Genomic DNA, 27821 nt, shown 5'->3' with positions numbered 1-27821 from the left:
ATGAGAATGCATTGAAGTCATTTACAAGCTGAAGACATGGAAACTAGTTGATGACACTTTGCTAAAGATGATTACAGGAGATGAGAACAGTATATAATAATGTTGTCATGACAACTGAGCCAGCTATGGTTCAGTACAATTTCAGCCTCAGCGATGGGCACAACGATAATAGCAGCAAAGACCAATCATCCATCGCTCTAGTATAAAAGTAAACTAAAAGGCATAACTGAGCATCAAATGTGATATCGCCAATGGCCTTTATGTCTCTCAGGGTTAATACATGGGTTAATGCATATACTATTGGGTGCAGTCCTTGAGAGTATACTGGATGAAAGAGTTTTTAAGTAGGCCACATTTTCTCTAACTTTCTCTAAAGTGTACTTAAAATTGCTGAGTATATTTGGGAGCATACTTTTCAGGAAGTAAACTACCATTTTGGACCTATAAATTGGAAGCAAAGCTTTGGTTTAGAAATGAGACGCAGCATTGCTGATATTTTTCTTCAAAGCAATGACCCATGCTGTTCAAGGGTGGAACATCACGAAAATAGTATTGAGGATTTTTGCATACTGCCCACCGCAAACTAAAACGTATGCTCTAACAAGTACACAGTATGCTCAGTAGATGGTAAATACTTTATGGAGGACAGAGTAGGTAGAGGCTGATTTTGACAGAGCCAGAGAGATATGTATTATTGGTTTCAAACAGGAAGTAAAGCATGCATTACATTACATTACATTACATTATTGGCATTGGCATGCCATTTAAATCAATGAGCTGTTCTGGTTGGTGGTCTTAGTTCTGTTTATCAACCACATCTTTTTTCTAAACAACACCTTGAGGGCTATTCAACCCTGGTCCTAGAGGGCAGAAAAGTATTTTCAGTGTGACTTAGCACTTAGTTGTACATACTTACCTCCCCTGGCCTCTTGGGTCTGAACTGGATGGTGAGTCAAGGGTGAATATAAAAATCAGGACACCATTCCACCCTCTGGGGCAGGAGTTGAGTAGTCCTGACCTACAGGCTCGTAGAACCTTAAGTAGATTACCGCAGCCATCTATGTCGGGCCCGTTATAAAGAAATAGTTCCCTAACCTGCTGTCACCGTCTGCCGTTTTGTCTTTGGTTCGTTTTTGTGCGTGTCTAGCCTATTCATTTTTATTTTTCTGTATTTTGAAGGGGTGAATAAAAGGGCCGTTGGCTATTTCAGAGTCATTGTTGGAAACCCAATCATCGCCTTGCACAGTGAATACACCTGTCACTGCTCCACAGAAAAATTTTATTAAACCACAGGGAAATGGCAAAGTGAATAAAATAAGAAAAGCTTACAAGCTGCACTTACAAGTCATTTGCAAATGTTGTTTTCCACTCAGCCATTTTATCCTGTTTTTTATCAACATAGCCATGATAGAATGCCTTCTATATTAATAAAAACAATATATATTTTTTAAAAATGTTTTAAGTGCCTGAAGCTTAGCCAGACCTCCATGGTTTTTGTTGATCACGTACTTTGTCTTTCACATTCTTTTTTCATTATTATGTTTTTAATTGTACGGAATAATAGCGTGGAGATGCATTCTTGGCGTTGCCATGCACAATCCGGTTAAGTGATCTCCTGTTATAAAATGTAATATGTATGGCATCTGTCTGACATATGGACTATCGCAGCACACTCTTTAATGAAGCCATGTTTTTTTTTCCCCTCCACTTAACCCAGAGGATTGCAATTTTGAACAAAAGTGCGCAGTCAGGTGCACACGCTTTGTGAAACTCCATGACTGAGTGAGTTTGAGATTTAGCGAGCTTGGCATCATCCTGAATTAAAAAGCCATTAAGGGCATAAAAACAGAATCCCACAGGAAGGGCAAGGTAAAACGGTATGAATGGGCTAATTTCAGAACGGTAATTGCATGCGGCCTGCACTCAGATGACTGTTGTATTAGTCAGTGAGCATTAACTGTGCAGAAGGGTGGCAGGGTAGTATAATAGCTAAGATTAGGGAGGTAAGTTTGTAGGTTTGTTTCCCTGGTGGGACCTGGGCAGTACCAGTGAGCGAAGCACTTAATACGTTGCTTCAGAAAATATCAGCAAATATTCATCTGTATGAATAGATTCTATATAAAGAATTTAATGTAATGTGAGTCACTTTGGATAAGAGCTTCTGCTAAAATGCCTAAATATAATATAATATAATATGATGTAACATATACAGTAGATTTGCATAAGCTGTTCATTGAGTGGGGTGTAGACTAGGGGTGTGCCGCCCACATAATTACATCTAGAAAATAATTCATATGTAATAATTCATACAAGTGAATATAATTATTTGAATTTTTGAAGAACAATGAACTATGTCAAAGTGCTAGTGTAAGTCTCTATGAGCTGAGAAGAGAAGGATGCGGGAGACAGGGCCACGGTTCTTGCATGTGTGTCTTTGTGGGGGAAAAGTTGTCCGCCTGGGCTGTCTGTGTCTGGTCGGGCTGGAGAAACCTCAATTGTTTGTTGTTACATAGCCAGGTTACCCAAGTGCTTGTTATATGACTGCTGTCGTTTATGTCTTAGCCTAACAAGAACATGGAAAAACAAGCCGGATGTGATTCATACATTTGTCAAAAAAGAGAAGTCATGCATTGATCAATAATGCATTTTTTAAAATTAATAATGGAGTTAGCAAGTCAGCAGTGAAACTCCAATTGCCCCTGTCCCTGCTATATTCTTGTCAAAATAGCCTGTGGGAGACTCAGAGGCACATAGGCTAGCAGGCATAGCGTTTACATGAATTGCTACTTTGTTACCAAATCTAAACTAACTAACTAGAGTAGCATGAAGATAGAGGCAAAATATGCCTACATACTGTAATCTCTCCTTGTCAAAATTTCTCCTTCATATAGTGTGCATTTTCTATCCAATAATAGCAAACTCAGAAGTAACTAGTAAAGTCACTAGTCATTCCTCTTTAGCAGAGGAGCATCACTTTCCCAGTTTCTGGTTAAAACCATGCCCAATTCCGGTTTCTTTCTTGTATCTTTAGTAAATACAAAACAAATACAAATACAAATGACTTACTTTTATCAGTTGAGGAAATACACATAGAGATACAGCTAGTGGTATATCTGCACACCCCTATGTAGAGGGTATAGTATCCCTGGCTAGGAGAATGGCTCAGTGTCTGTTTGATAAAGAGTTGGATTTCTCTGAGGTCAGCACGGACAGGACTTATTTTTAAAGCCGGGCAATGCAAGAGTAATGGTGCAGCCTTTCAGGGCCCTGCAAAACTGCAGAAAAAACTTTATGGACCTGCTGAAGTTCTTAGAATTTAATGTCCTACTACCTGGCTGAAACAAACAGCTCAAGTGCTAGGTTTTGAAACAGCTGGTTAGCTGGTTGACCAGCTCTCAGCTCGACATGGTTTAGCTGTTTGACCCGTTCAGACTATGTTTTGAAACAGCTGGCAATAAGCTGCCAACATTAGCTGGTTGATCGGCTCATACCCAGCTAGACCTGTCTATGACCAGCTTGACCAGCTCAATTTTCAAGCTGGTCAAGCTGTAATAGCCGGATATTACAGCAGGGTAATACTGCAGCTGTGTGTATTACATTGCTGATCATGCTAATGAAATATTATTTGACAGTTAATGTCAAAATAAAGTCTGCTAAATCAAATTAAATTGTTCTGGCACACAGGGGCTACATCTCAATTCAATATTTACACAAAAACAGTGTTAATCATCCCTTGACATCTTCCATGTAGGCTCCTTTGAACTGCATCTTCTTATCCAGGCTAGTCAATTAGCACAATGGAAAATAAGGACTGTGAATGCCCAAAAAGGCAAACATTCAGAGGTTCAAGGGTTGTTTCTGCACACATTAATTCTGATGTCAAGACTGGCAAATAGATTCTGCTAAACAGGGGCTACATCTCAACTCAGTATTTACAGATAAACCCTGATAATCCTCCCTTGAAATCTTCTGCCAGGGGAGCTTTTGCAGAACCTGAGGTGACAGAAACTCCACCTAAAGGGCAGGTCAGATGCATCAACTACTGTACATTAAATCAGTTGCTTTATCCTCTATTGCAGCAACAAGGGATCAAAGACAGCTCACGAGTCATTGCAAACTTTAGAACCATTTGCAGTGTAAAAAACATTCAGTCAATTTTACTCTACAGCAGTGGCTGCGAAACTCGGTCCTAGAGTAGCACTGTGTATGCTGGTTTCCGTTCCAACCACAATTGTCATCTAAAATTTTAACACGCTGTTAATCTTTCTTAATTAGGTGTGTTTCATCTTTAGATGGATTATTTACTTGAAACCACATTATGCCAGAAATAGCTTGGCAATTGCATGAATAATAAAATGGTGCTTAGTTTGCTTCACCATCTTGCATCCAATTACATAAGAAAAGGTAAAAAAGTTAAAGACAAAGGATAATTAACAGGCTCCTAATTAGGTAGTTGAGCACACTTCAATTGTATTTTTTTCCTTAAACATATCAGCACAATGCAGGTTTGCCTTGTTATCTTTTGCTTTGCCTTTGAATTCCTCATTATCTTCCAAATGGTTAGGTTTGGTGGCCAGGTGTCTACACTTTCACAAATTAGAAGCCTACTGATTCACTTCAGTCTAATGTTATCAGTTAATAAAAACTTACCACTTTGTATGCAATATTTCTGTTTGCAATATAGCAAAATGAACACAATAGGAACATTGGGACTATCTGATAAAATGTGCTTTAAGAGGGTAAGTAATGAAAACACGAAAAGCACCTAATTAAGACAAATTAACAGCTTGTTCAAATTCCAGGATTGCAGTTTTGGTTGGAATGAAAACCAGCAGATACAGGGGTACTCCAGGACCGAGTCTGGGAACCACTGCTCTACATTACACACAAGTCCTATTGGATTTATCTAACCTCTGGTAAAGTTGAATAATGCTGAAAATGACTACTTATCAAAACTTCAAACGAATCAAAGAAGACTACTTGCGCACTTGATATTATATTCAGAAGTTCTTTGGTAGTTAAGAGAGACGATGAGATCTATAACAGCTGGCTCTTTTTTGTAAGGCGATCTTCCCACAAGCCTATGGCCACTTGACTGTATATGAAATACCTATGTATGGCACAGCATGCATCTCACTGGCAGAGAATCATCAACATTATCATGAACTATTGTCATGATCAATGCACTTTTTCTGATAATTATTTGAGAGAAATGTTTAATGAGTGTTTCATGTGAAATATCTGTTCCTCCCTCTGAATCTCTCCCTTATGAGTTAGCTAAATGACATCTGAGACATTTTACAATTCTTAGCAGCTGGTACACGACCCTGGCATTTACGTGTTATCAAATGTGGAAGAATCTAGAAACACTGAGATGAGACACTGGCCCACATTAAAATGTAATGTGTGTGCGTGTGCGTGCATGCGTGTTTGCGTATGTGCGTGCTCAAATGCTAAATGCACAGTCTATACACAGAGTTACACTATATATGGGACAAATTAATAATGAAAAAAAGTGTTAACAGAAGTGGGCTCTGACCTTAGAAAAGTGGCCCAGTCTTGAATTCAATAAAAGGCTTTTATTTGAGAGCAGTCAGACCCCAGGCTCAGTTCTCAGTGTGTCACTTATTTGCTGTTAATTTAAAAGGATGTTGGGCCAGAAAAAAAAAACCCTGTGATTGAATCACCTTCAGTCCACATCAGTCTGCAGGGTCAACCGTGGCAACGTTTCCCGAAGCGCCAAAGTAAAAAACATTGGAATGCTGAAATAGCTCTATAGATGGCATACAGTACATGATTTTTATTTTATTTTAAAGGGGTTTACTTGGATTACTTTGTGACTCTACTTGGTAGAAGAAAGTCTTTGTAACATGGAACTTAATATGGTTGAAGAACCAATAATAATAATAATATGGACATTTTTGCATTTCAATTTCTTTCAACTTTTAACATGTATTTGTTGTATATTGAATCATGAATCATTTTATTTTAGAATTAGGACTGCATCTGTCATCTTTGCATTCTCTTTCATAATTTTTATACAATTTAGGAAAATATTGAACTACTAATATTAGGAGAACTGAGAAATTGCATGCTTTGGTTTTTCCACCAAACCATTTTCCCTGGTCATCCCCTCAAAAACGTTCTTCATTCAGGAAATATTGCAATGTGCAATTAGACATGCTTGTATTATAGTAAATTTCCTCACAGTGAACACCAGGCCTTTTCAGCATTAATCAGGTTTTACTGCTGTGAAAAATGTTTATGGCGATGGAACTATGCTTGTATAATTACAGCTGATATTTAAATAGCCTTTTCAAAGGCCAAAACTCACTATATAATCAACTGCCTGCAAAGTTATACCCAAATAATTCTGTCTTTTACAGAATAAGTACATGTATTACTTCCCGAAATCACAAGGACAGAGTTATTCTTTCATAGTAATGAAAACATTCCTTTGCAATGCCAGATGCTTCCGTAGAGGTCTTGTTCATGGTGAGCAGATCAATAAGCTTTGACAGAAAGAAAAATCATCCCAAAACAGGACAAATTATTGTTGTCTGAGCTGCAATATTAAACAATGCAACCCTACAGTTTAAACAATAGTCACTCATATTTAGAGTGGCTTTTATAGATTACACTCTTTTTTTTACATACATACAATCCACAAAACAGCTGGATAGTTCACTGAATAAATTGAAGTTAAGTACTTAAGGGTACAACAGCATTGCCTCCCCTAGAAATCAAACCTGCAAAGATATCGAAACTGCAATCCTAGTGCCTCTATATTACTGTACACTGCCACCTAAAAAAACGTCCCTTTTCTACAGGAACCAACACGGAAGCATGCTAGATATAGTAGCTCCCAATGTAGGACATTTTCTGTGCATCTAGAAAAACATACTCATGAAAAAATACATGATATACCGTACCGTACCATTACCATGATGTAAAATCATTGTGTAATGTAATTGAAAGCATAACATAAAAACACATTTAAAACATGAGTGTTAAAACAATTAAAACAAGGAAACATAAGGACAGAACAAGGACTCAGATCTTGCACCAGGGTATATCTTTACCCTGACCTCTGTTAACCTTAAGGAAGGAGGACTCACTCAATGAAATTAAGTCATCGATTATTGGGCAGTGTTCATTTACATCTTCCTGGAGTGGATTTACAATTACTGAGCCATCAGCAAACTTGAGGATATATTGTCATTGCTTCTACAATCTTCCACACTAGTGTAATGTCTTGTGCAGACATTAGTTTGTATTTAAAATGCGCAGAAGAGAACAGAGAATGAACGCAGCCACGAGAGAAATCAGAACACAAGAGCTATCTGAGGCTTCTGTTCAACTCACTCGTGAGATATATTGATTTGGAAGACGAAAATAGTAAATGTAGAAAATGTAAATTCTACACTTTTTAGCTAAAGGACGTAGCTGGGCTGCATTAAAGGCAGAGGAGAACTAAACGAAAATAGCATTTTAGAATGTCCTCCGTGAGTTTTCCTTCCGGTGGTGGAATGAGCTTTCCACTGCAGTCAGGACAGCAGAAACCCTACCCAGCATAAACACTGACCACATACGTGCACAGCAAGCCGACAGAATGCAGCCCCTTACATTACGCAGTAAATCTATTTTTAAGGCTATGACATTTGCGGATTCCACCTCATGATGATCTGAATGTTTTTTTTGCATGTCTGCCCATTTCAAATATGGTGGAATATTGCCCCGGAGTGCGGCAGTATATTTTAAACTTGACCTCTGTCAACCTTAAGGAAGGAGGACTCACTCAATGAAATTAAGTAATCAATTATTGGGCAGTGTTCATTTACATCTTCCTGGAGTGGATTTACAATTACTGAGCCATCAGCAAACTTGTATTGTACTTCGATGTATTGTAATTGCTTCTGCAGTCTTCCACACTAGTGTAATGGCTTCTGCAGTCATCAGCTTGTATTTAAAATGCGCAGAAGAGAAGAGAGAATGAACGCAGCCATGAGAGGAATCAGAACAAAAGACCTATCTGAGACTTCTGTTCAACTCACTCTTGAGATCTATTGATTCGGAAGACTAAAATTTAGAAAATTTAAATGATACGTGTTTTAGCTAAAGGATGTAGCTGGGCTGTATTAAAGGCAGAGGAGAACTAAAATAAATAGCAGTTTAGAATGTCCTCCATAAGTTACACTGACAGCCACTACAGTCAGGACAGCAGAAACCCTGCCCAGCATAAACATTGACCACATAGGTACACAGCCAGCAGACAGAATGCAGTGCTTTACATTAAAGGTACAATAGGTAAGAATTGTGTGTTAAAGCATTGTTACAAGACCATTGTAAATCTATTCCTGTCATTGAAAAAGGCTCACTGACATGTTGACTCACCCTCCAATAATTCCAGCTCATTGGTTGAAAATTGGTTCTAATCGCCACAGCCAATGACGTTTCAATGTCAGCGCGTTTACAGAGAAGGGGGAGGGATAAACAGTGTTGTGGTTTGAGTGTGTTTGTTGATGCAATTCCTCTCTTGACCATTAGAAGTCCGAAATTACCAACTGTACCTTTAAGCAGTAGATCTATTTTTAAAGCTATGACATTTGCTGATTCCCCCTCATGATGATGCAAATGGTTTTATCCCATCTTTGTCTGTTTGGAATATGGTGGAAAGACTGATATGAGTGCTTCATCTTCCACGTACTCCTCTTTACCAGCCCCTGCGGTGCACAAAGTGATTACAAAAGTCCCTGTTCCACTAAAATAAGGACAGTTCTAAGTCAATTCCTGAACAGTTGAACAACTGATTAATTAAATCATTAAAGTTGGCAAAGACAAGCCATCTTAATTTAGCACAGCCCATCTGTTTGGCAGAGGATTCGGTTCATTCACAAGGTATGTGTGTTCAGACTGCATTTGCTGAGTTATTCTTGAGTGTTTTAAATGGTGAACAATGAGGCTGAGAATGACGGTATCTATGACACCTAAAGTGACAGCCCAGGCCCATTTTTGCACCAGACAGGAATCGCGCGAGAGGCATTCATGTGCAATCTATCCTGATTCATCTGCTTAGCAGATTGTTTGCCAACTTTCCGTGTTGAGTCGATGCAAAGTGGAAATTAAATGGATTCATCTGCTGTTTAATAGACTCATATTGAGTGGTATAATATGCCCATCAGAACTCCAAATAGCATGCTAAGGAACTTAATTCCATTTTATATTTGTGTATTTATTGTTGTCTATTATTTCATTTATTTCAATTAGTGGTGGATCATTAGCAATGTTGATCTGAGCTTGGTGACAGTTAAGAAGTTGAAAGTTAGACATCTACAGTACGTAAGTGTGTTGCACATGTATTACACAGTGCAGTTCAGTAAAAGGAGGTACTGGTTTGGATTTGCAATAAGACTCATATAGTTTATGTGCACCCTGTCTGCAGTTACAAATACACCACTGTATGATATGTAAGATTGATTTGGGTTACTGATAACTACAAGATGTGAGGATCATGGAAACTAGAGGATTCCACTCTTTTTCATCAAAGCACTTGGAAACATTGGTCTTGATGGGTGGTTCAAGCACTTGAAAAAGTCAGCACTCAGTGATAAATTCACTGTGACATTTTAATATTCTCTATGTGCGGTCGCTGAGTCTCATCAGTTTCAGATCTGCTTTGTAAGGCAAATGGCTACTCAGATGCTGAATGTGGGAGGGTGTTCAGGCTCGAAATGAAATAACTGACAGGTTGTGGCACCAGTCATACATCACAATGGACGGTCTCAAATCTTGGTGACTTGGACATAAGAAATGGGTAATCTAACCGATACCACACCTTAAACTGAACAAGTATCCACTATCAAATTTGGTGGATGAGTGTCAGTTACACCAACAAATTACTTAAAACGTATATGTTGTTTATTACCACATTAAGGGTTGCCTTTGTCTTTGAATGCACCCTTACACTCAATACACAGATCCTACAAAATTAAAAAGAAAATTGCCTCCTAAATATGCAGCATTAAACAACAGTGAAGACTTATTCCACAGCTGTCCCAGCTAAACACTTACCCAACAGGTCTTATTTTACACGGCTTTTAAGCTTTGTATCTCAACGATATATTGCCTTTTGTATATTGTCTGTCCACTTCTTCACGTTGTTCAGCCTGTGCAGTGATTACTTCTTTGGAGTTGTACTGTTCTTGCCTCATTTGTTCACACAAGAGAGATACATCTAGCACAAAGGCATTCATTGGATAACTTTCCTGACCACCATGTCTTTACAGTAGACATAAAATGTATCAAGATGCCAGTGCAAGACATGAAAACTACGAGTACCATGATCCACCTGGGTACTTAGTTGCCACCCACATAATTTTAGCGGAAAATTACTGACTGGGCCTTTAAGTTATGCAATTCTAGAATATATACTGTACGTGCCATGCTCTATATTTCCACTCAGAAACAAACACTGCTTTTTTAATAGTGATAGTACATAATCTGGAGCTACACAGCAGAATGACAAGGAGAGGGTAGAGCTAAAGTAGAACACATCTATTTGAAGGAGAGTGTAGCTAGTGGGTGTCGCTAGTTCACAGCATGAACACACGGAGAGGGCGGAGCTAATGTCGAACACGTCTTATTGAAAAAGAGTGTGAGGAGCCAGGTCACAGTGATGAGGGGCAGAGGGGTGACATTGAGTACAGGATCCTGGCACTGATAATCATGTCTAGTTCCCTCAGATTATTTGGGCTGTAAGTGTGAGCATGCTATGCTGGGCATGTGGAGTGCTAGCACCTGTACAAATACTGTCCCAATACTGGCCCAGCCAGTGAAAACAAACGCAGAAACATTCAGAGTTCTGCCAGAACAAGCACTCACTTGGTGGTGATCTGGGCTACAGCAAATACATGGCCAGTGCACGGCTAAATTTCAACAAAAACAGGTCGCTAGCACTGAGCGAAGCCCTACTTTCATTGTGACCATCATTCTCCACTTCCACAGTCTTACTCCCCAACACACTGTATGTGTTCATCTCCATCTAGTATATGTTCAATCTTGCTTCATATCCATTTATGTTTTTAAATGAAGTGTCAGTCACACAAAGGGCAGACAGACAGCCCCCAGATAACAGCCAAGCTGCTATGCTAACACACTCCAGTTGGCATTTCTACCAGTGTAATAACAGCGTTTCCCAAATGAAGCTTATATTTTGACTATTGGCGGCAAGAATTTGGCAGTGTTGCGAAATATTTCCATGTGCTCACGGTTTATTTTCCATTCTGAAATTTAATTAGGGCTGAATTTGACCTCAGAGGTCCGCCGTGCCAGATCTGAGTGTGAAGTCAGACGCTAGTACTGGAACTCAGGTCAGAGCTCACTGGAAAGAGTGTAATTGCATTTCTCTAATGTCAATTCACTGGGGGAGAGTGTGTCATCTAGATGTGGATTGCTTTAATTATGGATATCATCCTACTCTGTGTATAATATTTCATGGTTGGGCACTCTGCCTTCAGGATGGTTTTAAAAGGATGCACTATTCTGCCCTTGCGCAAAGCTGTGTGAAGGGTTCTCTTTGACAATACCGAAAAAGTTAACTTCTTAATGGAATGTCATTGCTTTCTCCCGAACAAAAACAATGTCATTGTAGTGGCATAATTTAAACGGAACCTAAATAGACACTAATCATTTATACACTTACTGAGCATGTTATTAGGTTGACATGTAGACCAGCTTGTTAATGCAAATATGTAATCAGCCAATTATGTGGCAGCAACTAAATGTATAAAAGTCAAAAGGTTCAGCTGTTTTTCAGACCAAATGTCAGAATGGGGAGGCAATGTGATCAAAGTGACTTTGACTGTGGAATGACTGTTGGTGCCAGACAGGGTGGTCTGAATATCTCAGAAACTGCTGATCTTGGATTTTCACGCACAACAGTTTCTAGAGTTTGCAAAAAATGGTGCGACAAACAATATCTCATAAAGTGCTCACTGAGTGTATGTTTTTGAATTACTATGCTCCTGTCAAAGGCCTTTTGAAGAAGACTTATGTTAAGTAGGCCCTTGCTCCAAAGGCTTTCCCACCAGATAGTTAATTGATTGATTCCTGACACAAATCAACAAGAGTTTCCACTCTCCTGGTGTTCCAGGGAGATCTAAATGACCTGGTATCCCATTCAGGTCTAAGTTACCTGGTGTCCCAAATAATTGTGAATGACCAGGCATTACATTACATGATATTACATTTCATTACATTAAAGTTTTTAGCTGGCACTTTTACCCAAAGAATCCAAGGCATCCAATAAACCACAGATCATCCATACATAAGTATCAGTCACATTTTAACTGATTGCTAAATTGTGGCTTCTCTTGGCTAATAAAGAAGATTAATCTTTACTTTAAGGGTGATTTTTGTTGTTCAAATTTAAAATTTCACATGGTCATGAATGACTAAGGCCACCATTTTTAGAAACCATTTTTAATCATCCCTAGCATGAGATCACAAGGGCCTCTTTGAATTAAGTCCAGAGGGAGTTTTATCATGTCAAGTGTATATATGTTCTTGGATTTCTTGAATTTGTCTGCTGGCTGAAAGAAATGCATTTTTTATTTCATCAGGGTTACGATATATTGTCAAATCCTTTTCTAAACGTTTTGATGCATTGGCTATTTATTGTTTTGACTGCACTGTCAGATGAGCTAGTGTTTGGTATTCATCTATAATTCAATCTGATAGTACGTTCCACGTTCTCATTAATCTACTCGAACCAACAGATCATTTCAACGAAGCTATTTCCATGTTCCGTGAGCATTTCTATGACAGTGAGCAGAACACCTCACCGAGCTATGCCAGCACAGCAGGATCTGCTGAGATGTCCATCGCCAAGTCCACAAATCTAGAATATAAATTGTGATACTCGGAATGGTATGACACAGCAAAATACCAACTGCTCCATCTCATTTCGCATGGCTCAGGTTGGGGTTTTTTTGGTAGGTCGGAACCTGGCTACATTATTGCGTTCCTAAGAACTGCTGTCTAGCACAAATTTCTGGTTATGCAATGCTTAAAATCTCTCAGGAGTTTGTCAACTTTGGGGAAAAGCTCAAATACTTTTTTGTTTGTTTGACATTATGTCCCTGTTTATTTTCCTTCATCTCAATGTCTTAGGGAAACAAATTGCTTTCATGAGCTGACAATGAACTGCTAATTATATGATTAGTTGGGTGATTCTGTTACCCCGGTGCCTATGGGTACTCCACAAGGATATAGATTGTAATGTAAGTTGAAAGCTCCGTGGTTTACATTGCTTAAAAAATGGTGATCCTATGCATGACATTTACTGATGACAACAGGAGCTATAGTAATTAGAGTCTACCTTACAGAGACCACAGGGAATCTGTGGCCTGCATTTTAAATCAATATGAAGTCAGGTCATGGTGAACCCAACAGGATAACTTTAAAGCCTTCCCATGAATCATTGTACGAGGATGACAGTCTTTGGGGAATAGAACTAAACATAGGCTTGTTTATCTCAACCCAAACATGAACACTGATAACCTATCTGTGTCTGGGTAGAAACAGGAGCATTGTCTGACAGTATTTCAGCACATAGATGAAAAATGAAACATGTTTTGCAAATAGTGGGAGAAATACAGTCTGCACATTATGGACCTAAATCAATTATTCTTAATCACATTAGCATATTGATCACCCTTTCCCTAATAAATCCACACACAGCATTTGCACAACAATAGATTATACTTTAGCTACTGCTTAATATGATTTAATATGTTAAATGTTAATTTGGGTGATCTACAGTAATTTACATTTTAAGAGGTTTCTGTGCACATATGTCCTGCTCAGTTACAGGTGAATGATAACTGAGATTTTGACTTGAGTGAATAGATATTATAATATCAAATCAGTTTCAATGATTGTGATCTATAACAGTAAGTTGTGTGATGACATTCGGAAATGTATGAAATGTATTAACAGACCACGTACGCTATACTCGCAATGCTAAACATAGACAGTGCTGGACAAATCAACCTTTCTTTCTTATTGACCATCAATCACTGCCTCCATTTTATGCAGTGGCTGAGCTATTTACGATTTTTCTGCCAGGTGATACAGTGAGCTTACAGAACACAATATTCTTTCCTTTGTTTACAGACATTTGATGAAACATGACAACAGGAAACTCAGGCAGATTTGCTTGCGCAAAGGGATAACCTGCAGGCTGGATCTAATGCACCCAGGGCAAGCCTGTGGCTAACAGTACAACAGCCTGCTGTCTACAGTCAACCTTTAATGATTTATTCCAGATTATAGTCGTCACAATACTAACCTATTGCTTTACTGTTAGCGACAAAAGGTCAATAGCAATATTCAACAATTAATTACTAAGCATCTGATTAGCTGGTGGGGGGTGGTGAGGTTTTCACTCCTACTCACTTAGTCTCCTCCTCTGCTTAACTAATTATCAGGCAGGGATGTTATCATTCCACCCACTACCCCCTTCTGTTACCACTGTCTCATTCTGAATGTGCACGATAAGAAATCCCAAACAACAGATAAAAGTTAATTGTTTTATACTTATTGTTTATACTATAATGTTACCTTTGAGACACTTTTTTGATAATATTGTTCTGCAGGGATCGGTTCCCCCGGACCACGATTACTGCTGATGAACACCCAGCCACCCCACCCTAGCCCACAGCTCCAGAAACAGTTTCAACAAACCCCATGGTTCCCCCCTGTTTTTCACACAGTTTGTTATGCAACACGGTCTTAACACACTCTTCTCTTCTGGAATTGTACAATAACTTATCACTCAAGTGTTTGCAATTGCAATTCCTGGTTATAATTACCAGCTAAATAAACAGCCTACTGTTTCACACCTACTGCTTGTTTAAACTGTCTCCCATTACCTTGGCAGACAGTGGACTACTGAGATGTTTCAGTGTTAAAAATCCAGTTATAATGATGTAGAGATATGGTGCAACATCTCACATCCAAGAACACAAGCACAGACTGCAAGGCTCACAGCAATAACAGCAGTCCTTGTGAAACAGCACGGTCCAGTCCCCAGTGTGCATTTCTGGATGCTATCAATTATATTAATAATAATTAGAAATAGATTAGCTGTGAAATTGCAAACCGTGTTCCTGTGCCAGCATGCAGTTTGCATTCTCTCCTGCTTTGTGACCCAAATATGTGGGGACAGGCTTTTAAGCAAAGCTAATGGATGAAATCATGTACAAATTCTACATCTGAGCAGCAGACTGTTTTTTGGTTAATAAGATATGCACCAAATGTACAAAGGGGGGCATGGGGAAATGCGGGGTGGGGCAGCAAAAAATATAAATGAGGGAACGAACAAATAAATAAATAAAACACAAAATGCCTCTTTAATAACATCACAAGCTGTGACTTCATAAATCAAAGTGAAAATATGTTATCAGATGGACAAATCAGCCTCTGACAAACACTTTGCAAATGACATACAAATCTTCCCAGTAACAAAAAAAATCACTTTGCTATTTGGTTTGGTATTTTAGTAAGACTGATAATGCTCTCATTTACTAAGTGTAATCTGAAGTCATGTCTGCATTTGCCAAGGGTTTTGCTAAGGATATTCACAAAGCTTTCATGTGAATGCTGACATAGAAGAATCCATTTTTTTTAAGAATATACCTGAAAGGCTGTGTGCAAAACACAAAACATGCCATTGAAAATGAACCATGTACTTCAGTTTGGGTACACTAATGGGTGCATCCATTCTCAAGTTCTGCAGGGAACCATAAGAAGAAGACAGATACTGCAAGCCAACTGCTATAGATATAAAAATATGGACTAGAACAATAGACAGCGCTGAGAGAGCACCTTAAACTGATGTTCTGAAGGCATATTGCTTAAGCTGTACCAATGCTTACCAACTGCAGTCTACATAAGCAAGACTCCATTATATTTATTTTAGATAACATGGTCTCTTTATCGCTTGTGAGTGCAGTCAGAAAGGCGTATTCTAAGATATCACATTAAAATTACATGGAAAGTATGCAGCAGCACTATAATTTGCAAAATACAATGTTATTTTTTCCAGTCTTAACCCAAACTGTTGCCTCTACATTACTGTCGGTATTGACAACCAGCATGATAACACTTGCTGAAAGGACTGTGATTGGCTGACAACAGCTGTTCTATGACCGCTTCTTCCCGATGTGAACCTTTAGAAACGCACTTATTTGTCAGGGTTGAACAGATCCGTGGCTAAAGAAAGTACCACCCAGACAACGTATAGTGTGCTGAACCATTAGTTGCCTACCCTCTGTACTGCTTTAGAGGGAAGCTCATTTGCGCATTAGTTCCGGAGAATGTGAGATTCCCAGCATGGTGGGTGAATATGGCATTAGTCGAGTGAGATTCCCTGTGTGGTGGGTGAATATCGGATCAGCGGAGTGAGATTCCCAGCGTGGTGGGTGAATATGGGATCAGTGGAGTGAGATTCCCAGCGTGGTGGGTGAATATGGCATTAGTGGAGTGAGATTCCCAGCGTGGCGGGTGAATATCGGATCAGTGGAGTGAGATTCCCAGCGTGGTGGGTGAATATCGGATCAGAGGAGTGAAATTCCCAGCATGGCGGGCTGACAGTTCCGCTCTCATGTCCCAGCAGTCCCAGATGTTGGGGGCCAAATGCTGTGACCTCATGCTGGTCAGGGGAAATGTCACACAGCTCACTCAGATTTAAACACACTCAAATACTGTGTCAGTGCATCTACACTGGAGATTTCAGCAACCACAGAGAAACTGAAATAAGTATGTTGATTGTATAGACTGAAAGGCATTGATTCTTTATAGAAAACATGAAAAGGAAATGTAATTTACAGAGAAAGATACAGAGAAGGAGGGGAGGGAGGGAGAGAGAGAAAGAGAAAGACAGAGAGAGAGAGAGAGAGAGAGAGAGAGAGAGAGAGAGAGAGAGAGAGAGAGAGAGAGAGAGATGGTTTGATTCAGCGACAGTTTTCAACTGCCAAATAATCCAAACCAATTCTCCATGCTCCACAAATCTCCACCACGAATGACTAATTATAGACCAATCCAAGACTACTTATGTGCAATGTTTGGACAATGAGACACAACAGCAAAGCAGTAGGTTTTCAAGTTACAGCTGGTCCGACTTCTTGTTCTTAAACTCATTCGTGGAGGGTATCCAGTGTCTGTAGGTTCTCATGGTTTTCTTTTAAACAGCATCTCTCTCCAAGGTCATTACATCCAAGGTCTGCCAGGTTGTTCACTTGCTTCTGTAATTTGTTTTAATTTGACTTTGAAAATGCATTTCATAAATTCCAAATATGAAACCAGACATGAAGGTCTGCAGTCTAGTATTCATGTTTCTCAAAGTCAATGTTTGGCCGAAAATTTATTTTTGGCTGGGAGGGGGAAAAGAAAAGAATAAAATCACAAACTCAAAAGCTGTTTACACAGTTGTTTATTTCCCACTAAATTCAGCCATAGGACTTTGCTCAAGGGCAAAACAGCAGGGTTTCCACGGGGATGTGACCCATAAATATTTTCATTTCAAGCTCAGAGGCCAGTCCATGACTCCAACTCCCTTTCCTATACTTATAAGGACACCTGTTCCATGCAGTGCTTGCATTGTCCTACTCACAGCTCGACACAGATGCCCTTCCCTGGACTCAACACAGCCTCTCAGTTTGCCCCCACTTATATAGCACCTTCAGTATTTTAGCCCAGTGTGTCTTCACTTCACTAGGAAAAAAAAAACAAGCTGAAATAGGCCATATTTTGTGGTTTTGATCAGGACAGAAGGTTCTGAAGATATATATTTTTAATGAGCCCTGCCGAAATCATTTTTCTCCGAAATAAAAATATCTGTCCACACACACTCACCACAGACAAAGCAAACATTTTTAGTCACGTTAATCTTTGATAAGATCTCATGTTAGCACTCACGGCTCGGTCTGCACAGAGCATGGTCCTACTGATGTAATGAGAAAAACAGGGAAAGTGCACCATATATAGAATTGGGAGCAATGGTATTCTATGAAAGGTTTTCCCTCCAACACTTATTCACTCTGAACTCTTCTCATTCTTATTCATCCGTTTCCTTACATCTTTAAGACTGTGCTGCATAACATTGGGAACTGTATGAATCTCAGTCAGTTCATTATAAAACAGCTTTTATAGCACTTTGAAATGTCTGCAGAGCCATTTGAAACAGCAGGAACAACACACTTTCCCCCCTACTCTCATACAACTGTCACACCATATAATTAGTATAATAAGCTGTAATTTACATTGACAGATCAAGTTCACCATCATCTATCAAGGAATATTGCCGGGAACAAAATCAATAATCCTTGAAATAATTATATCAGATGCACTGTAAAACATGGTAGCTCATATTCTCACTCATCTAATAGAGACTGATGAAATATATGTCTTGTTGTAATTTAACAACAATAATACAGAGTAGTTGCGAACCTTGTTAAATCTGTTTTTGACTGATACAAAGGCTTCCAAATGTTCCCATTGCAGTGCCCCGTAATCCCATTAATGTGTTAAATGAAGGAATTAATTTTTTAAAGAATATAATACAAATAATACAAAAATGCACATTACGAAAGCTACGGTAGGCGCCCTCTTGTGGTGAGTGTCTGTATGTGCATGGGATGTTGTTTCAAAAAGGCATGGCAGCATGTTAATGGTTTTCACAGGTAGGAAAGATACATGGCTCTTTGATTTGTTAAATTCACATTTTGTGGTTTGTAGTTTTGAGACCAAACCAAGAATATTTGATATGTGATAGTTCAATATTTTCAAATTCAATATATTTATACTGAAAAATCATTATCCCCCCCAAAAAAAAGATACCATGTCCATGAAATCCAAAAGCCAACATAGACCGTTAAGTCTGACGAGTGCATTGTTGATTAATGAGGCTCTGTGTAACTAAAAAGGTCAATTCCAGAGCTGTACATGTTTTGAAGTTGCATCAGATTTTTGATGGGTTTGGAAGCTTATAGCCGTTAACAATACCAGCAGAAATAGCACGAGACAGTGCTATTTAAAGAACATATGGTAGGGCCTCTAGAGAGGAGGGTTCTCAGCATGTGAATGATTAGATTGGAAAGAGACAGGCCGATACTGGCGCCATATTCATCAGGTGAGACAGCTTTTTCATTGCTTTTCCGATAAGCCTCACAGGAAACATATCGCTCTGAACTACCTTGTATCGAATTTCAAGAGATTTGTATTTTTTTTTTTTTTGGAGGGGGTGGCAGTGGGTTTGGGTTGATCCATCATTTTCTGTGGCTTGGAAATCTATAATACTTTGCATATATTTAGCAGTCCATTCCAACATATTATACTTGAAAATTAAACCGTTTCTGCTTTTCCTTATTTTAATGCAAATGTCGATTCTATAATTTAAATCCTAAAACAGAAATAATACCATCAAGGGTTAAAATAATGAAGTTACCTCACTGATAAGTAAGCTATAAATGATTTTTCCTGCATAAAAGCTCACCAGAACTGTGTGTGTGTGTGCGTGTGCATGAGCGTGAATATGCAGATACGCTGTTTTGTGTTAAATGCCATTTTCTCCTGCCTTTATGGAATTCTGGGAATGGAAAGTGGTCCTCACAGACTTGTTGATAAAATACACAGTAATCTCCTTGTGAATGGTCCTGTATTTGAGAAATTAAAATTTAATCCAGGCAGAATGCAAAGAGGACTGAAATGGCTTGCCACATGAACAAAATATAATTCTGCCAACAACTTAACAGGATTGCTCAGTATTCATGGTTAATCTTGCCCAGAGAGCAGGACAGAAACATGAGGAAAGGAGAAAAAAATCCATCACAAACAGCAGGATACACTGGACAACCTTCAAAGATGCTGCTGAGGTGTTCTCAAAATGCTTGGCTACATGGCATAGCCCTAAATCCAGCACTAGTCTGTTTTTAAAGTTATTCAAAGTCCCTGCCATTCTACCACAGTAAATAGTAATATTCTAAAGGCAGCACAGAGCAGGAGGATAGCCATTTTGCTGACAACGACGTTGATGATGCGTTGGATATTATAATCACTTTAGTTTTGTTAAACATAATTTAGATTAAAGACATTTTCATTTAGCTACTTGCTATATTATAGGATCAGGCTATCCACTGCAATATGGGGCTACGGACTACGTGTTTTCAAGGTCACTGACTCACTCCACTGCATTCAGAGCAACACTTAATATAAAATACAGTCCACAGTGCATGCGTTGTGCTACAGAGGGGAACTATTGAAATGTTGTACATTGTAAATAACCGAAGGTCTGATAATTACAAGTTGATATTTTATCATTTCCCTGGGCAGTTCTCCAGACGGGGTTGTAACCAAGATTGTGCTTAATCTGGTACACCTAGTGTGTCCTACACTGTACTGCATCTACACAGTACACTAAGCAGTACACTACCTAGTGTACACTACACTTCCACAATGCACTACCTAGGGTTCATTATGCTGTACTGCACTTGAGTCCTAACAATCAACAGTATGGAATCAAGACACTAGCTAGTGTACACTACACTTCCACAGTACACTCAACTGTCTTGGAGTCAAGACAGTGGAATGGAACAATCAATGGAAAATTGCCTACAATCTGCTTTTTGCTGTTACTGTAAGTCACAATTGAGTTAACATTTGACATTAGCATTTGAGAGACAAGAATAATGAAGTTATTCTACTCTACTCTATTCTAACATACTCTTAAAAGGCCAGCTAATTAACTATCATTACACATTGAATAGATATGCAAGCCAAACTTCAATGTAATTTATATGTTTTATTATTTGTGTGTGGGGGGGAGGTTGGGAAGACAAAATGTCTTTGACAAAATGTCTTTGCAAACAATGCCTTTGCGTGGCCACTGTCCAACATAACTTCCCAAATAAAGGTGCTTGTTGCTGTGCAGGAACATGTTGCAGTTTGTTATGAAATGTTTACCACTTGCCTTTGCCAGCCCTCAGAGCAACAGACAGCTGGGTACATATCTAAGCAAAACGTCCGTCAGACGTTCCACTCTGAGAATGAGTTCCTGTAATGAAACGTTCTGCTGTTTGAGCCCCAGGCTCCAGAATGACTGTTTCTCTCAGCGGGAAGGCTCCCTTGCAGCTTTGGGGCCTTGTGTACTCATAATAAATAAATCAAAATAGGAATAAGAAAATGACTTTCCGGACCTAATGCCTCGATCATAAAGACGAGATCCACCACAGGGCCGCGATTTGAACTTTGTCAACTGCATAAAGCAATCGAAGAGAACACGTGTCGTCTGGCAGAGAAAAGAAAACAAATGCAAATAAAGGTGTCTCTTGAGTCTTTCGGAGCCTTTCCGCTCGGTTGAAGATCTGAGTTCAGCTCGTTCGATGTTGGCTCTGAAGTTGCGATGACTTTGACGAAGACCCTATTATTTTCCTAACTGCAAGTCGAGATCTGGAGTTTGTAGATACAATAATAAGCAAACACTCTGCATGCTTGGCAGTCTTGAGAAGCCTAGGTTTCTGAGCAACAGTATAACGTACCTATGAGAAAACCCTCAAGTCGACTGAGCGAGACAGAGGTGCGGTTCTACGAAGCTTCCTCCATCCCGTAGGACCCAGGAGTCAGACAGAGGTCTCAACGGGAGAAGAGTAAAAATAAAACTCTCCCTCTAAGGGAGACGGAGCATGTGCAGACGCGCTCATCACAGACGCCGCAGCTGGCATCGTCTCTCCCGCCTGACACAGGTGACCTACAAAGGAAGAGTAAACGATCGTCCATCTTTTTTTTCTCTTTCAGAGGTCTGAGAATCTCCCCGGTTATCAAGCTGAATTATCCCACAACATAAGACAGCAGGACATTCCTGGTTACAGAGAGTGAAACACCAGGGAAACAACACCAAGAGTGATGAGGAGACTACTGCGAATCATCTTCCCATAAACCCTCTGCCTCTCAACCGATAACATTTCACGCATGTACACTCTAAAACGATAAAATCATAAACATAACAATAGACAGCAAATCAGTTCCTTACTCAAATGTGAACATTACAACAACGGTGCCACACCTGGGAATTGAACTCTAAATTCCCTGCAAGCCCAGATCCTTAAGCCGGACAGATGGTGGAGGGGTATTGGTGGCCAGCCAGGAAGAGTCATGCAAACATATGCCAGAAGCTCTCAGTGTCTGTCTGAGCGCCATCGCTATAGTTCAGCCTTACCTCCAAGGGCAAAACTTACCGCCGCTTCCTCCACTGAAGGCAGACTAATTACAGGTTAAATGGACTCGACTGATGGGCTTCACCACCCAATTGCCTTCAAATACAATACCGTAAATGTAATTGCTTAATTATTTTTCATGCTTTCCACATAAAAATGCTTCGCCAGACTATCAATAGCATCGGATCGCCAAGATATCTCCCTGCCCTCTACTCTGCTATTGACATTTAATGTGTTTATCTCCCTGATAACTTCACAGATACAGCTGGGTGCTTTTTAATGACATGTTATTGTCTGCACACAAATGTGCTGAGGATAAATAACTAGGCTTAAATCAGGCTGCATCTCTAGCTATTGATTGTTGAGGTTCATTGCTGATATTGCAGCACTGGTGCCATTATAAAAATACTATCAGACTCTCACAGGGTTCCATTACACATATTTTATACACAGCATGGCAATAAATCATTCATGCTACTGAAATAGCACTATTTTACAATTAAGCTTTAATGTTGCAGGCCTCCTTAGGAGAATGGTGCATACTATGAAGCAATTTGCGATTGTATGAATATGTTTGCATTCAAAAGAAATATTGCAACTGTGGACAGAGGAAATGCTTTTAAAGTTCTTTGGCAAATCAAATATCTTTTCATAAATTATTTATATTTTACATTACTCAAAGTGACTGGTTCTAAACGGTGTTCTCTTAAAACTGCATCTGAGAATACAGTACCCGGAAAACTAAAGCAAAGCCTGTCTTGGAACAGACAGTTCCACTGTGAGCATCACATGGGCTGTTTAGCAGCATTTATAAAGGCTGCACTCTGAATGTTTATAAGTATAGTATGTGATACATTGTTTAAAAATATATTAAAAAATCTATTTTTATTTCTATGAACTAATTAGAATCAAACCCTGCATGAAACACTGCACATTCTGACAAATTAAATTATGTTTGTGCACTCTTTGCATTGACAAATGATTCTAAAGGAATTATGAAACTATGGAAGACAGTTCACAGTCAGCTGCTCATTTCACAATAAAGCTTGCAAAAAATAACTGCCTGCTTGGCTGCATTGGCAATAAAAGTACAAATTGCCCGCTAACTACAAAACAACTAACAATGCAGATCGACCATTCAGTGTGGATTGACAGGACACATGCAAGAGTTTAGACAGAAAACTATCAGAGGAGAAACATCGCGTATTCAACACTTGACTGCCTTACCAGCATGAGCTAATTTTCTTTCTGACCACATTAATCGAGCCGCCCACGCAAATCACGGAGCCGTAAAGTGCCACTCTCCCAGCCCATTGTAACGTACCGAGTAACCGTGAATACAGACGGCCACTTAAGATAAGATTTATTGAGAATGTCACCATGGCTGTATTCCTGTTCAGTTTTGCATAAAAAATAATAATTATGGATTATAAAGCTTGCAGACATAAATAATTTGAATCTGCAAAAACCATTACAAATTAATATATGATTTAATATTATATGGCATGCATGCCATGTATGGGCTGTAGACTTTTCAGACCATACACATTCTCACACACATGCACGTGCACACATGCACCATTATTTCTACTACTACTACTACTACTACTACTACTACTACTACTAGTAATAATAATAATAATGATAATAATAATAATAGGCCTAATAATAATAAACATGTTTTAACGTGTAACTATCCTAGATAATATATAGTAGGCCTATAGCTATGGTGTTATGGCGCGTCAGTACTTAAGAAGGCGTAGACTACACCCTATTTTTCTGCGTATGCCAAGAAATATGCTGACAAGGAAAACATCACAGTTTCAATATTGCTTATACACGTTTTTCTCGGTATATTAAGACTTTAGGGAATGTTTTTCCACGTCGTAAATTCCACATTGAACAGTTATTATGCGTATTTGCCAGCATTAATGGTTAAGGGGTATCTCGGTTCTTTGCAATTATTGCCTATTTCTCTACCGATGGAGCAAAGTATGTCGCTGTAAAATATGTTCTAGAGAGGAATACTGACCTCTAGTGACAACGAAACTCATGCGAAATCAGTACACTCTTGCGCTGAATTCTTCAACGTTTGAAGAACTTCAAAACCTGGTATTACGATTCTGACGAAATGTTACTTTCTAAGAGCAACCATAGAGTTAAGATCAGAATGAGATACCCTAAAGGTCCACACCGCTTTCAAAATGTCTTTCTAACAACGTAGTATACAAAAATTATGACAGGGGTAATTGTCACCAGCAAAAAGTTACGTTTAGCGTTCTCAAAGTAATGTCATGTAGGCTAGTGTAGCCTATGCTGTACCACGAATGCTGTCGTACGTGTAAATGATGGATTCGAGGTCGTGACAGATTTCAATTTAAAAAATGATCACAGTGGCTGAGCACGGAGGAGGCGCAGTAGAATGGAAATTAAAGACAAGCAGCAGCTTGTGAGCCGGGAGTAACTTCCATACGGGAGATCCCTGGCGTCAAGAAGTTACAGAAACATGACATTTACAGGTCTTCAGTGTCTATATTTTCATGTATTTTATTTTTGATGTCGACAACTGCATTTTCCCAGAAAACTTTCAATCCGGTGATATCGACGGTCAAGTTACATTCTGCCATGCACCAAACTATTCCACAATAGGCCTACAGGAACAAACAAGGACATTTCAATAAAATGTTCGAAAGCTGTTAAGTTTTTTTTAAATATATATATATGGGCTTTGGTGAGCCTCTGTAAATTTATCGTAACTGTACATTCAGTATGACTTTTGGGCAGTAAGAAAAAACTTGAACTGCATTTACAAAAAAGCCACTTGTAACACTAACAAACGTTCAGCATGTTAAACGAAAGTATAAAACGAGTTTAAGGAATCATTGAGTTACTTACAATTATTGGCTGCCATCGCGGAACTAAATACACTCAACACGGCCACGCCGAGGGCATAGACCCAGTACTGCTTTCGCGATTCCATCTTCGCCAACTGAGAAGGGCTACCCAGGCACCGTTAAATCCTTTGTCTGTGGGAAATATCTCCAAAGTGCGCCGCCTCCGAGTGTCTTAGTTCCCGCGGCGTGTGCCGTCTACCCTGCAGCCAGGGTTTCACTGATGAAATAATGGAGACACTCCCCCTCAGATCCTCTTAAAGACGCCTGCTGCACCGCTCTCCGACACTGTCGGGACCAGTGGCCTCTCTCTCTCTCTCTCTCTCTCTCTCTCTCTCTCTCTCTCTCTCTCTCTCTCTCTCTCTCTCTCTCTCTCTCTCTCTCTCTCTCTCTCTCTCTCTCTCTCTCTCTCTCTCTCTCTCTCTCTCTCTCTCTCTCTCCGTTTGGCTAGGCAGGATCGGTACGCAATATACGACAGCACGGAACTGCAGTTAAGTCACAAGTATTCACATATAGTCACCATATGACATATACTGATTTTATAACAGATCAAGGAGTAATTAGTATGCTAAGTTCGCAAATAAACATACATCCACTTTGAGGTTTGACGCGTTGCGTGTTCAGAGATGCTCTTCTGCATACCACTGTTGTAATGCGTGGGTATTTGCATTACTGAGAGCTTCGGCCCTTCTCCTCTTTCATTAACAACGCCTTTCTGTCCGCAGAACTGCTACTCGCTTCTTCTTCTTTTTTTTGTTGTCTGTTTGTTTTTTGCTGCATTCTCTGCAAACTCTAGAGTCTGTTGTGCGTGAAAATCCCAGGACATCAGCAGTCTCTGCAATACTCAATCCACCCAGTCTGCCACCAACAATCATTCCACGGACAAAGTCACTTAGAGCACATTTCTTCTGACATTTTCTGAAAAACGGTTGAACCTCTAGACCAAGTCTGCATGCTTTTATGCATTTAGTTGCTGCCACATGAATGGCTGATTAAATATTTTTATTACCAAAGCTGGTGTGCAGGTATACCTAATGAGTTGATCACTGAGTGTATATTTTTCATGGGGGGGTTGGGTGTAGAAGTGTTAAAGTAAGGCAAATCAATGATGGTATCCTACTACGGCTGCGCTAGTCATTTCTCTCATAGTGTCCGAAGTGCAGCGGAGCTCGTTCTCTTTCAGCACCACCGCAACGAACAGCACCGGCTGATGCGTTCATACGCGCCGTCGTATCCGTGAATTTACCACCGAAATATCCTAGAAACAGCATTTTTATCCAAAGTAGGCATGCAGGAAACCGCTTAGATGGCCGTAAAACAAAATAAAACAAAAATGTTAAACAATGTATTTTAACAATATTTGGCCTTTAAGATGTTTTTTGTTTATTTTGTAGGGGTAACATATTCCGTCTGCTGTAAATACATATATTTATGTTATCTACTCACCTACCAGATTTAATGGAACAAGTGACCCTACAGAAAGTTCAAAACACAATTTTATTGCATAATAAATATCATCAGAAATGTAACCCAACTTGTTTCTGAATCTGACCCTCTGTACACCTGAGGTAGTGAATAGGTAGCACTACCGCAATAGGTAATGAACTAATTATATAAATCCATTCTGGCATGACCAGGGTAAACTTTTAAAACTGTTCGAAAGTATAGCCTACATAGCTATTTATAATCTGAAAGATTAATGTATTTACTTTTATCTCACCGGGGTATATGAGTGAATACTCTCTGTGGAAACAGTGCCACCGGCTGTATGTCTAACATCCATAAGGATTAAACTGCTAAGACACCATTATTATACCAGCTGTGATTCCCCTCATCCCTTTCAATCAGCTCAAGCACCCTGTACATTTGTCCTCTAACTCTGCCTGCAGGGCAACCACTCGGTGTTCTCCGCTGATGGAAGAGGCAGTCACTGCATAATTATAAATATTTCTCATTGATAATCCTCCTCTGTAAATCTCGGTCTGTGAGCATGTTTGTAATTGTATATTAATGTATACCAGGCTGTGACTTCTGAACTGTCTGCACAATGTGAATACTGTACCTTTACACTTCTCATGCGCAAAACTAAATGTACCCAAAAATGGCCTTCCCAATTCGTTTTTTGATATCTTTCGGGGGGCTTTATGCAGATGTCTAATCAAGTAGATTCACATGCACACAGATAGACACACACACACGCACACACACGCACACATGCGCCCATGCATGGATGCACACACACACACACACACACACACACACACATGCACACACACACACACACACACACAGACACACACTCAAGCACACCTCGATGGAAGAGTTTTGATTGGACTGAAAAGGACAATGTGTCCGCCACTGTGCTCCATCTAAGTGCGCCACTGACAGGAATGAGGGATGCGTTTGTTTGCGTGACCCAGAGAACACCTCTACACCTGATGCCCATCACGTCTGAGAAAAACCCAATCGATACCCATCAAGATTCTCTCGGCCAAATAGAGGGTGGAGAGGATATTGGCGAAAAAACAGAGCCAAGCGGCTTATACTGGGTTCACCAGCCTTACTAATGCTCTATTACAGGAGTACAAAAACCTGAAGCGGGTTACATCATAGAGTAATGTAACAATCACACCATTTTAAAGGCACAATATAACACTGC

The 27821-nt window shown here is 39.5% G+C and overlaps 1 protein-coding gene across 1 annotated transcript in view; it reads right to left on the bottom strand.

Moving 5' to 3' along the window:
* Positions 1-25218, bottom strand: part of cntnap5b (contactin associated protein family member 5b) — an 88241-nt gene extending 63023 nt beyond the window's left edge. Inside the window, exon 1 of the mRNA XM_061237170.1 lies at positions 25167-25218. Within this exon, the coding sequence (XP_061093154.1) occupies positions 25167-25182 (16 nt within the window). The 5' untranslated portion in view covers positions 25183-25218. The remainder of the gene's footprint in view (positions 1-25166) is intronic.
* Positions 25219-27821: the final 2603 nt, after the last annotated feature.

Source organism: Conger conger, chromosome 3 (genome assembly GCF_963514075.1).
Source record: "Conger conger chromosome 3, fConCon1.1, whole genome shotgun sequence".
Lineage (NCBI taxonomy): Eukaryota > Metazoa > Chordata > Actinopteri > Anguilliformes > Congridae > Conger > Conger conger.
Note: the sequence above shows the minus strand (reverse complement) of the source record. Positions and strands in the feature narration are given on the sequence as shown.